At 39.6% G+C, this 12,003-nt stretch overlaps 1 protein-coding gene across 4 annotated transcripts in view; it reads right to left on the bottom strand.

Annotated features, from left to right (window-relative positions):
* Arih2 (ariadne RBR E3 ubiquitin protein ligase 2) overlaps nt 1–12,003 on the bottom strand; it is a 93,626-nt gene that overhangs the window by 45,366 nt on the left and 36,257 nt on the right. For 2 of the 4 annotated variants that reach the window (XM_023705770.1, XM_023705772.1), the window contains one exon: nt 7,944–7,989. The exons of the other annotated variants lie outside the window; for them this stretch is intronic. In XM_023705770.1, the coding sequence (XP_023561538.1) occupies nt 7,944–7,982 (39 nt within the window). In that variant the 5' untranslated portion in view covers nt 7,983–7,989. The remainder of the gene's footprint in view (nt 1–7,943; nt 7,990–12,003) is intronic. 4 annotated transcript variants of the gene reach the window in all.

Raw genomic sequence — 12,003 nt, 5'->3', positions numbered from 1 at the left:
CTGTAATATAATCTTGATCAAAATTCCAACAGCCTATCTCACAGAATTAGAGAAAACCATCCTAAAATTCATTTCAAACCAGAGACCTAGAATAGAATAGGAAGGAAAAAAAAAAAAAAAAAGCAGGACACACCACAATCCCTGACCTTCAACTACACTACAAAGCTACTGTGATAAAACAGCACTGTACTGACTAAAAAACAGACTTGAGGATCAATGGAAAAGATTAGAAGATGCAGAAACAACTCTGGATATATCTATGTATCTATCTATGTCTCTATGTCTCTATGTCTCTATCTATCTATCTATCTATCTATCTATCTATCTATCTATCTATCTATCTATTTTTTTAGCGGAACCAGGGATTGAACTCAGGCCCCTGCACTTGCCAGGGAAGCGCCTATTAAACTGAGCCATCTCCCCTCTCCAACAACTCTGGATATATTTAGCCATGTTATTTTCGACAAGGACCCAAACACCTTCACTGGAAGACAGCATTTCTAATAAATGGTCTTGGAAAAGCTGGCTTTCTTCATGCTTTAGATTAGTATTTTTCACTTTGCACTAAGCTAAAATCAAAATGGGTCAAAGATCTAGCTATTAAAACAGAAACACTAAATCAGTTTGAAGATAGAATAGGCAGAACCCCTGAAAACACTGGTATAGGCAAAGACTTAATAAACAAAAGCTCAATCACAAAGTAACCATCACAAAGAATCAACACATGGGATTTCCTCTTATTAGAAAGTTCTTGCAAGAACCCACAAGGCAGGAAAAAAAGTTTTCCAGCTGCTCCTCAACAATATGTGAGAACTTAAAAAAATTGAAGCCCGGAAATTTAAATTTTCAGCCAAAAATGGGTATCTAAAATGAAGACAGGGGCTGGTGAGATGGCTCAGTGGTCTAAAGCACCTACTTAGAACAAGCTTAGCAAAGCACAGGGACCATGGTTCAATCCCCCAGCACCACATGCCAGCCCGCCCCGCCCCCTGGTGGGCTGAGCTGGCCACACACACACACACACACACACACACACAAATAAAATTAAAAAATAAATAAATAAAAATAAAATGAATAGACAAAAAATAAAAAAATAGACACTTCTCAAATGAAGTAGAAATGGCAAGTAAATACATGAAAAACTTTATTTAAGAGAAACAGATGAAAACAAACCTGAGATTCCATTTCACACCAGAAACAATGACTATTATTAGGAAATCAGAAGCCAGACATGGTGGCACACACCTGTATTAACAGCACTCAGGAGGCTGAGGCAAGAGGATTGTTCTTTAGCTGAAGACCAGCAGGGACTACAAAGTGAGCTCAGCGCCAGCCTGAACTGCACAGTGAGACCCTATCTCAAAAAGACAGACACACAGACAGACAGACAGACAGACAGACAGACAGACAGACACACACACACACACACACACACACGCACGCACACAAAATCATCAAATAACTAATGCTGGCTGGGATGTGGGGAAAAAGGAACCTTTCTCCACTGTTGGTGGGAGGGAGTGTAGAGTGATGCAATCACTGTCAGTGTGGGGATTTTTTACAAATCTAAAACTAGAGGTTCTAATCAACCCAGTTCTCCTTTTGAGTATCTTCCCCAGAAGAATTAAAAGCCTCACACCACAGCAATATAAGCAAATGCATTTTTTGTAGCAGTTTTTATTTTTATCTTATTGATTGATTGATTGATTGATTGCAGAACCAGGAATTGAACTCAATTCCCTGCGATTGCCAGACAAGCGCTTATTCTACTGAGCTATCTCCCCAGCCCCCTGTAGCAGTTTTTAATAGCCATATCTCTGGTCATTGTGGTGCACATTTGTAATCTCAGCACTCAGGAGGCTCAGAAAGGAGGCTGCAATAAGGGCAGGTCTGGTGGGGCATGTGGAGTTGGGGATCAAACCATCACATTTGCCCAAGCAGGTACTTTAAACAACTGAGCTAATGCACAAGCCCCTAAGCCAGGAGTATAGCAGTGAGTTCAAGGCCAGCATGAATGATATAGTAAGATCCAAATCCCACCCCTAACAAACAAACAAGCAAACCAAAAAAAAAAAAAAGAAGGTGCTGAGACACCAATTGGAAGAAAATATTTGCAAATCACATATCTCACAAAAGACTTAATTCACAATATACAAAGAACTTTTACAACTCAAGAGTTAGACCCACAGAAGACCCATAATCCAATTTTGAAATATGGAGGTGGAAGGGTAGTGGTACTAAAGCACCAAACCAAGGGCCTTAAGAATGCTTTACCACTGAGCTACAATCCCAGTAGTCACAACTGAATTCTTAAAAATGGGTAAAAGTCATGTATGATGGTGTATATCTGTAATCCCAGGACCTGAGAGGGTAGGGCAAAATTGCTGAGTTCAAGGCCAACCTGGGTCATGCAGTGAAATTCAAGACTCCATAAACAAAAAAGTGATGGGTGCAAAAGAGAGCTGAACCTGGTACTCCATACCTATAATCCTGGTACTCTAAGAGGCTAAAACAGGACCACAAATCTGGAACCAAACCTGGCCACTTAGTGACATCTTTCCTCAAAAAGTGAGGAGGAGAATAGAGGCCTAGGAAGTTCAGCGTGAAGACACAGGGCTCATTTACAGCAGTGCAATTAAACAAACAAAAATAAATGCCAAACATTTGAACAGACATTTTATCACAAAACAAAACAAACCATCAATGGTATATAACAAATAAGCACAAAGAGATCAGTAATTACATTAACAACTAACTACAGCATTAGTCATTAGGGAAATACAAATTAAAGCCAACAGACAGCCACTTCCCACTCACTAGAACGATAACAAAAGTCCCAACTAATACAAATATCAAGTGTCAGTAAATACACAGAAAGACTGAAGTCTTTACATAACACTGGTGGAAAAGTAAGATAACAGTCACCTTGGAAAATACTTTGGCAGCTTTTTTTTTTTTTTTAATTTTTTTTTTATGTGTGTGTGTGTGTGTGTGTGTGTGTGGCCAGCGCAGCCCACCAGGGGGCGAGGCTGGCTGGCATGTGGTACTGGGGATTGAACCGCGGTCCCTGTGCTTTGCTAAGCTTGTTCTAAGTAGGTGCTTTAGACCACTGAGCCATCTTACCAGCCCCGGCAGCTTCTTAAAATGTTAAAACACACTTACCAGGTGATCCAGCAATTCTTCTACATATTTACACAAAAGAAATGAAACCATCCACATTAAGCCCTGGGTATGAGTGGTCATTGCAATATACTGCATGACAGTCAAAAGCTGAAAGCAACTCAAATATCAGCTGGACGAATGAAAGTAGGAATAAAATGTAGTGTACTCATACATGAAAAAATCATCACTCAGCAATAAGAAGGAACATCGTATTGATGTGTGGTATATCATAAATGAGCCTTTAAAATATTAAAGAAAAACAACCAGATAACCAAAGACTGTATTTTTACAAAATTTCTACAAAAGGCAAAACAAAACAAAACAGTGGTGGTGAAGCAGGCTGTTTGTTATCACAGAAAGCTCCAAAAGCTTCACCACCACTGATCTAGAGACAAAAAAATCAATAGTTACTTCAGGCACAGAGTGGAGACTGGCTGTCAGTAGACACATGGGAACATTCTGGGTGATGGAAATGTTCCTAAACTGCAACTGTGGTGATGGCTGCACAGATGTGTATAAATTTACTAAGACACAGAATGGTACACCTTAAAATAGTATATGAGCTTTCTTCTGCTATGCCCTTCCATTGTGCTGTCTGTCTGTAGTGGGGCCAGTTGCCATGCACTGAATCCTCTAAAACTACCATCAGGTTAAAATTTTCCTCCTGAGTTATGGTTGTTGGGTATTTTGCTCCAGTGACAGTAAAGGTGATTAATAAAATAACTATCAAATTTAGTTTAAAACTACTTTGATTATAAAATTGAGAATGTCTGCATTTAAAAAGAACTTAAGAGTTCAAAGATGCCTCATGTCTAGAAAAGGAAATTAATCTAGTCCCTTAAAATCATTAAAAAAAAACAAAACATAAGAACAAAGCCAGGCATGGTGGCAGATGCCTGTAACCTCCTGCCTAGACTACATAGTGAGTTCAAGGCCAGCCTGGACTAAACTACATAGTGAGATCCTGTCTCAAAAAAAGGGGGGCGGGGAGACCCAGTGAGATGGCTCAGTAGAATAAGCGCTTCCCTGGCAAGTGCAAGGGCCTGAGTTCAATCCCTGGTTTGGGGGGGTGGGGGGGATAAGGGCCAGCCAAAATAGCTCAGAGGATTAAAGTGCCTGCAAGCAGTCGCAGGGGCCAGGGGTTTGATCCTTGGGCCTGCCATGCTGGCCCTGCCGTCAGGGCGCACTGAGATGGTGATTGAGACTGGGCATGGTTGCCTGTGCCTGTAATACCAGCTCCTGGGAGGCTGTTAAACAGGCGGATCACAAGAGTCCCATCTAGTAGTGAGACCCTGAACACCCTGTAGACTCTCCCCTAAAACACACACACACACACACACACACACACACACACACACACACACACACACAAAAGCACCATTACTCTACTACACAGGGAACACAGAATACTAAAGACTTGAGTTTTATTCCTGGGAAATCCAGGCTTTTGAGCAGAAAAGGAAAGATGTGAGTAATGAAGCCAGGCATAAGGGCTCAGTATTGTAATCCCAAAGAATCAGTGCAAATTCAAGGCCAGGATGGGCTAAATAGTGAGTTCAAGGGGGCCTGCCTATTAGCTCAGGTGTTTAAGTGCCTGCTGAAACAAAGCAGTCAGGCTCAGGATGCTTTGGTTTGATTCCCTCATCCTCAAGTCAGACCTGCCCTGAAGGCATCCTGAGTGCTCCCCCCCAAAAAAATCCAGTGAGTTCAAGATTAACATGAATTACACAGTGAGAACTTGTCTCAAAGAACAAACGAGAGAGAGAGAGAGAGAGAGAGAGAGAGAGAGAGAGAGAGAGAGAGAAGGAAAGGAGCGGCCACATTGAAGACTTTAGGGGCTTTTCATACCATATGAAATGAGAAGTCCCCCTCCATAACTGTGTACACTGATTTTTCTCAAGTGCCAAAACCTGAAGTAATAAGAAATATCAGATTATTGGCACTGCTACTATTTTTTGAATTGAAAAAGTAAAAGAATTAACCCAGCAATTCCTCTTGTATAATTTGTTCCTGCAAGAACACTTGCACTACTATGCACAGATATATGAAAGTATATCAGTGTTACTTGCAATACTAACAGCCAAAAATTTTTTTAAAAATCAAACTATTCATCGATCTGGAATTCTTCAAATAAAAGTGCACCCCTGCTGAAAAGTAAGTAAAATACAATAGATGAATTTAACAGCATAAAACAATATTTTAATAAATCTGATTGGCAGATTTCAGGTAAACAATGAAGCAAAGTGAAAGGCAAGTGTATACAATCTAGATAAGAATATGAATGCTCACTGTACAATTCCTTAAAATTTTTGTACATTCTAGCTTTCTTTTTGAATTAAAATCCTCAAAATGAAAATTGTTCTTTTAAGAGTTAAACATAGTTCCTGCTGAAGGTTAAGTGATTACACAAATTGTGAATTCTTGAATAAAGTCCTATCATTTCAATATGCAGCTGTTCTCTCTGGCTCGCAATCTCTGAGATCACACCTTCTCACTGTCCCACTGGATGCTCTGCTCCCAATTTGCCAATACCCTAAATGCCACTGTTCTACAAGGCACAGCTCTTATATTCTCACTTCTGGACTATCTCTTTGAGCATGCACACTCATGCCTAAACCGTAGTCAATGTCAGGCATGGTGGCACATATCTGTAATCCCAACACTCCAGAGGCTGAGACAGGACAACTGCCATTGTGTTTGAGGACAGACTGAGCTACATAGTGAGCTCGAGGCCAGCCTGAACTACACAGCAAGAGCCTGGCTCAAAAATAAATAATAAACCTTAATTACTGTGTTAATGAAAACCTCCAAGCCAAAACTTCCTCTCTCTCATGTACCAGGAACTGAGAAGCTGTGTAACTACAAGTTGGGAAAGCAAGCAAGCATTGGTATGGAGTTCACTAAAGAATGAAGGTGCCCCTCAAGTCTCTGGACGGCCCACAGAAGGCTTCCACAGGGGCAAAGATTAGATCAGAGTAAAGGCCAAGCACAGCCTATCTGCCTTCCTTTTCCTCTGTGCACTCAAAACCTACACCACAATATATCAGATGCTGATGAAGAGCTCTCCTTCTAGCTTTAAAGACTGTAGGGTTACCTCTTGACACTGCCCACACTGCTCTGCATTACCCACAAATTTTCTCACAGAGCTGTAATAAAGTATATACATACATATTTTAGCTGCTATTACCAACAAACTGTTCCTGACTTGATTAACAATGTACAAAAAAAAAAAAAGTACAAACTCATTACCTTAGATTTTGTATAATGTTCTTGCTATGGTTTGTGTCTAGGTGACCCCCAAAGCCTCATGTAGTCACTGGGGCAGGTTTCTAGAGTTTGTGATTAATTGATGATTCAATGCTGGGATTATGGGTGTGAGTGCTACACCTGCCCAGGGGCTGATAGCCTGAGTACAATATAAGGAGTGAGGTTTGTTGCTCCTCCCCTTGCTCTTTGCAGTTTTCCACTGCCATGACAGCTGTCCTCTTCCATGTGCCACGCTGCCTTGGAGTCAGCGGAGTATGGACTGAAAGCTCCATTAACTGTGAGCTAAATAAGCTTTTCCTTAATTTTGGGTATCGGCGATTTTGACCCAGCAACAAGATAAAAGTAACTGTGACAGAATTACAATGTTCTGGAGGTACTTTGTTCTATGATTTCACGGGTTTTGGAGACAAAAGAAATGAAAAGCTGCTTAAAATGGAAACTATGTTGGCAAGAAAAAATTTGTTTGTGGACCCGTTCACTACAAGGAGATAGTCATTAGGTTTTTCATTATGGAGGGAGCAAATCTAAAAAGACATCTGGAGTCAAGTGTCCTGGCACATGCCTATAATCCCAGCACTCAGGATGCTGAGGCAGGAGAATCACATGTACAAAGCCAGCCAAGGTTATACAATGAGTTAAGGACAGAATGAACTACATAGCAAGACCATGTTTTAAAAACAAAAATAAAAATCAAACAACCACAACAAAAAAAACCCCAAGAAATGAAACAAAACTCTCAAAATTCTGGGACTTGTTTCAACTACATTTAGTGGATTACTTTCTCCACAAAGTCTCAAAGAAGAAAGCAAACTGTTAAAATCATTTTTTAGGGGCTGGGGACATAGCTCAGTAGTATAGTGGCCAGCTGGCAAGCACAAGGTCCTGAGTATGATTCCTGGTACCCCACCCACAACAAGAAATACTAGAAATAATTTTTCAAATCTCAAGCCCATATTAAAAGCTCGCTAGCTCACAACAGCCATAATTTTTTTTTCTGATTTTCACCAAACCTCTATCTCTAAAAAATCATATATAAACTTCAACCAAAATTTTAGTTGGTGGAACAAGCTTAGAGCTTCCTGCCACAAAGAACTTGAAATACCACAGAAAGAAAAACCCTGCCACTGAAAGAAACTATAAACACAACAGTCATTCAGGACCATTTCTAACACAGAACCAAGATCTACCTTTGGAACAAGTGTTTTAAGTTTCAGGAAATTTACCAGTTATTATTCAACATCCCAGAGCAATTAGACAGTATGTTAGTCAGTCACAATAATGCACAGAACATACAAATTCTATATAGGGATCAAGGCTCATATAGAATAGCTTCTGCTACTGACAATTCCCCAAGGAAATACAGGAACACAATCTGCTGCTCCATCTTTCTGTGTTTCTTATAGCTGGTTCAGCTGTCCAGTCCTCAAGTCAACAAAGCTTGCAAACAGATTTTTCCCCAAGAAAAGACATCCAAGCAGCCCACCACAACTGTCACCAGCCCTTCCCACACTTACCAGTGCCATAGGGAGGATGCAGCTGATGGCAGTGAGCATCAACGGCCTGAAAAAATACAGGTGGTAGTTTCAATTTTTATTTAGAATTCTTACTTGCCAACTGCCTGAAATCTTTTAAGGATACATGAATGCATCTGCATGCTTCAGCCTGAGCCACTTCCATAATGCAAACACGTTTGTAAAACTACAGTTGGTCATTCACTAAAAAGTAGCAATAAAGAAAAGGAATGAACCATAGGCCAGAAAGAATACAATATAGGGAAACTAAGCTGAAAAGATCAAGATAGATGAATTCCAGTCTTGGTGAAAAAGAAGAGATAAGGAGTAAAAGGAAGAAATAAGACTGAGGTAGAAAGAAACAGGTGAACAACAGTGTAGAACAGTGTAAATTTAGATGGATGTGATGGTACAGCAGTATCCCAGTGGGCTTTGACTATGGGCAAATTTCACCCCTAAAGTTTAATTTAAATGGTGAGGACTTCACTTATTCTATACTTCACACCTACACATTCTCAGCCCCTAAAGGATCAGCTCTCAGGAATCCTCATCGTAACTGTACCCCGTTTTACTTCTTCTTTATAGATACATGGGGACAGGTCTGACTTGTAGGTGGAACATCTCCAATTACACCAATTTGATTAATTAACGTAGTTGGAGATTTCTCACTAATCTTATTTCTTCTTTAACTGCTATGAATTTCAATCATTAAGATCAATGCAAAAAGCAAATCATTCAATAAGATTATATAATAATGCAAAAATTATTAGCACATGCCTGTAATTCCAGCACTAGAGAGGCTGAGGCACAGGATCACCAGGAGTTTGAAGCCAGCCTAGGCTACACAGTGACTTCAAGGCTAACTTGAACTACAATATGAGACCCTGTATTAAATTTTTTTAAAAAGTAAAAATATGAAAGTCATCATAGGGCCGGGGAGATGACTCAGTAGAATAAATGCTTCCCTGGTAAGCGCAAGGACAATCAATCAACGCCCGGTTCCACCAAAACAAACAAAAAACAAAAAGTCATCATTCTTTGACCATGAAAGAATGGTACATTATTTTAAAAAATGAGAAATTTCAAATAAAAAGAAAGAAAACATAGGGTAGGCCAGATATAGCTCAACGGGTTAAAGCACCTGCTTAGGCAGATGCAGGGACTGGGGTTCTATCCCTGGCATGCTGTGCTGGCCCTGCCCACAGGGCAAGCTGAGACAGCGACCTGAAACTGGTCGTGGTGGCACCTAACTGTTGCACCTGTAATCCCAGCATTTGGGAGGCTGAAAACAGGAGGATCACAAGAGTATAATTTGTGTAGTGACACCCTGTAGACCCTGTACTAAATATATAAAAAATTAAGAATTAAAAAAAATAAATAAAACAACAATACCCGTGTCCCTATTCAGTTCCAGTATTATTGTGTAGTCAGGCCCACTGTTGTCTCCATTTCAACCTTTCACATTGTAGTGAAGCAAACCCCAGCTAGCATGATCTTTTAGGTCTCATTTAACTGAAAACCCTCTGAGACTACTTAGCATAAAAGGCTGGCCACAACACCTTTCAGAATTCTAACAGATATGGGGGAATGAGAGGGTGCAAAGCTGCCATGTCACAGATTTATTACAATGTTAGTTAATGCAGATAATATCTAGTAATCACAATCAAAACAAATGGAGGGGCTGGGGAGATAACTCAGTAGTCTAAGTACCAGCCTGGCAAGTGCAAGGACCTAGGTTCGAGCCCGGGTACCGCATGCCTCACTATGAGTCCGAGCCGTTTAGCGAGGCCCTGTACCAAATAAATAAGTAAATAAAACATTTTTTAAAAATTTAAACCCGGTTGTACAGCAATTAACCACTAGGAAGAATGTATGCAATGTGTTATTATTGAAACTGTCCTACCAATTTGATTTGAAACTGTCTCATTGCTATTTATCAATAAAATTATGAGAAAAAATAAAAATTTAAACCTGGTTCAGCAAAAAAAAAAAAATTTAACAAAAACAAATGGAAATGGGAACTGCGTAGCAAATTAACTGCATCCACTAGTACTAAAAGGCAAATTTCCATTCTTATAGCCAGAAGCCCATCTTATCTAAAAATGATTTCAAAAAATGTTTCTTAGGGCCCGAAGATGGCTCAGTAGGATAAGCACTTGACTGGCAAATGCAAGGATGTGAGTTCAATCCCCAGTTCCGAAAGGAAATTAAAAAAAGTTTCTTATCTTTCAATTAGGCAAAAGAGTAGGAATGTCAACTAACTACCTGCTAGGTAGTGCTATCCTGGTCTCCCTTTTTTCTAAAGGAAACATACCTAGTTTAAGAGCCTAGCACATCTTAATGACAAAGCCACAGAATCTATCCAGCAGCCAGAGCTTCTAACCCCTTAATTGCTATCCTCAGCTACCCTCTTTGCTATGATCAAAACATGCAAGCCTGTGTATATATTTAATAATCTGTGTAAAATTCCATATAAACAGAAAGGAATAGAAAAGAAGGGCAGACATTTATTTTCCTGTGTCTTTCTCTGATATACCCAAGCACAGGGGACAGCACTGCAGTACTAGTCCCTATATGTTGTTATCCTCTATGTCCTTATGATCTAGACTCCACTCGCCACATATCCACAACCTATAGAGCACAAACAGGCCCAAAGCCTTTTAAATCCTCAGGGAAGAACTATGTAGCAGGACAGATGTAGCTACTCTAAGAAAGCTAATAAAGAACAGAGGTTTGAGGTTTTCTGAGAGTTGCAAAGATGCTGACAGGAAGGCTTAAGGAAGCAAAAAATCTAGTATATGGAATCAAGAAAGAAGCAACAGGAAAGAATTGGTCTTCTTGGAGAAGCCACATCATATTTTTTTCAAGAGTGATGATGAAAAAAAAAAAAAAAAGGATACAAAAGAAAGATCATTTTGTATTTATATATAAAAAAGAGGATAAATTTACAGCTACTTTCGCTTAATTCAACGAGAAGAAAGAAGTGTACTAACAGTGTTTGGACAGAATATCCTGTCTGCTTCTTGTACTATGGATAACCACTAAGAAGATAACAATGTACAGTGTATTGATTATCAAAACTGTCCTATTAATCAGCTGTGAAAAAAAAAGATAATGAAATGTGTGTAGTGGATTTATCAGAAAAATACAAAGTGCAAACAAAAGGTCTTATTATTTCTCTCTCCTCTCTTACCATTCTAGAAAAAGAAAATTTAAAGGTAAAAAGACTGGTAATGCTTTTAAATTGTAACATAGGGGACAAATTACTTTTCCATCTCTCTCTTATTTTTGCTTTTTTTGAGACAGGGTCTATCTATGCAGTTTAGGCTGGATGGTCTCCAACTCACAATGATCCTCCTGCTTCAGCCTCCCTGAGTGCCGGGATTACAGGCGGCATTACCATGCCTGACTTTCATTTCTCTCTTTTTAAAACAAGAAATTCAGGAAGTTTACTGTGGAACAATTCTTAGCCTATCCAATTAATGATGAAAAAAGAAAATCACATATTTTGTTTTTATTCATGTGTTTTGTACAGGGTCTCACTAAGCGGCTCAGACTTGTAGTGACCCTCCTGTTTTCAGTTTCCCCAAGTGCTGGGATTACAGGTGTGCACCACCACACCTATATTCCATCAATGGCTCAGAAAGCCTGGAGGTGGAACCAGCAGGTCCCTGAGCTTGCTCCAGGGCGTAATCCACTGAGCTATCTTGCTGGCCCTTCAAATCCTTCACAAAAAGCACTTTGATGAAAAAGAATACTACCATTTCATTCTTATCCATTATCACCAATCTTCCTACCCAGAAGAAATTTATTTCAGTCCTTTTGTCTACATTGTTCTAGTGGCTACTACCATTACCCAACATGCCCACAATTCTCTACTAGAACCAGCTTAGATTTATGTCTTTTGTTCCTGTTATTTTGTAACTTTTAAGATACTGTTCACAGGACCAAATTTCTTTTTTATCCCTGTAGATTCAGTGTGGAGATTTTCTTTTATCGTTAATTCTTTCTTCAATCATGTCTTGTTTGGTCCTCACTTTCTAGAAAGTCTGGTAGATGCTGG

Source organism: Octodon degus, unplaced genomic scaffold, assembly GCF_000260255.1.
Source record: "Octodon degus isolate 3935 unplaced genomic scaffold, OctDeg1.0 scaffold00008, whole genome shotgun sequence".
Lineage (NCBI taxonomy): Eukaryota > Metazoa > Chordata > Mammalia > Rodentia > Octodontidae > Octodon > Octodon degus.
The sequence above is the reverse complement of the archived record's forward strand: the minus strand, read 5'-3'. Positions and strand labels throughout refer to the sequence as shown.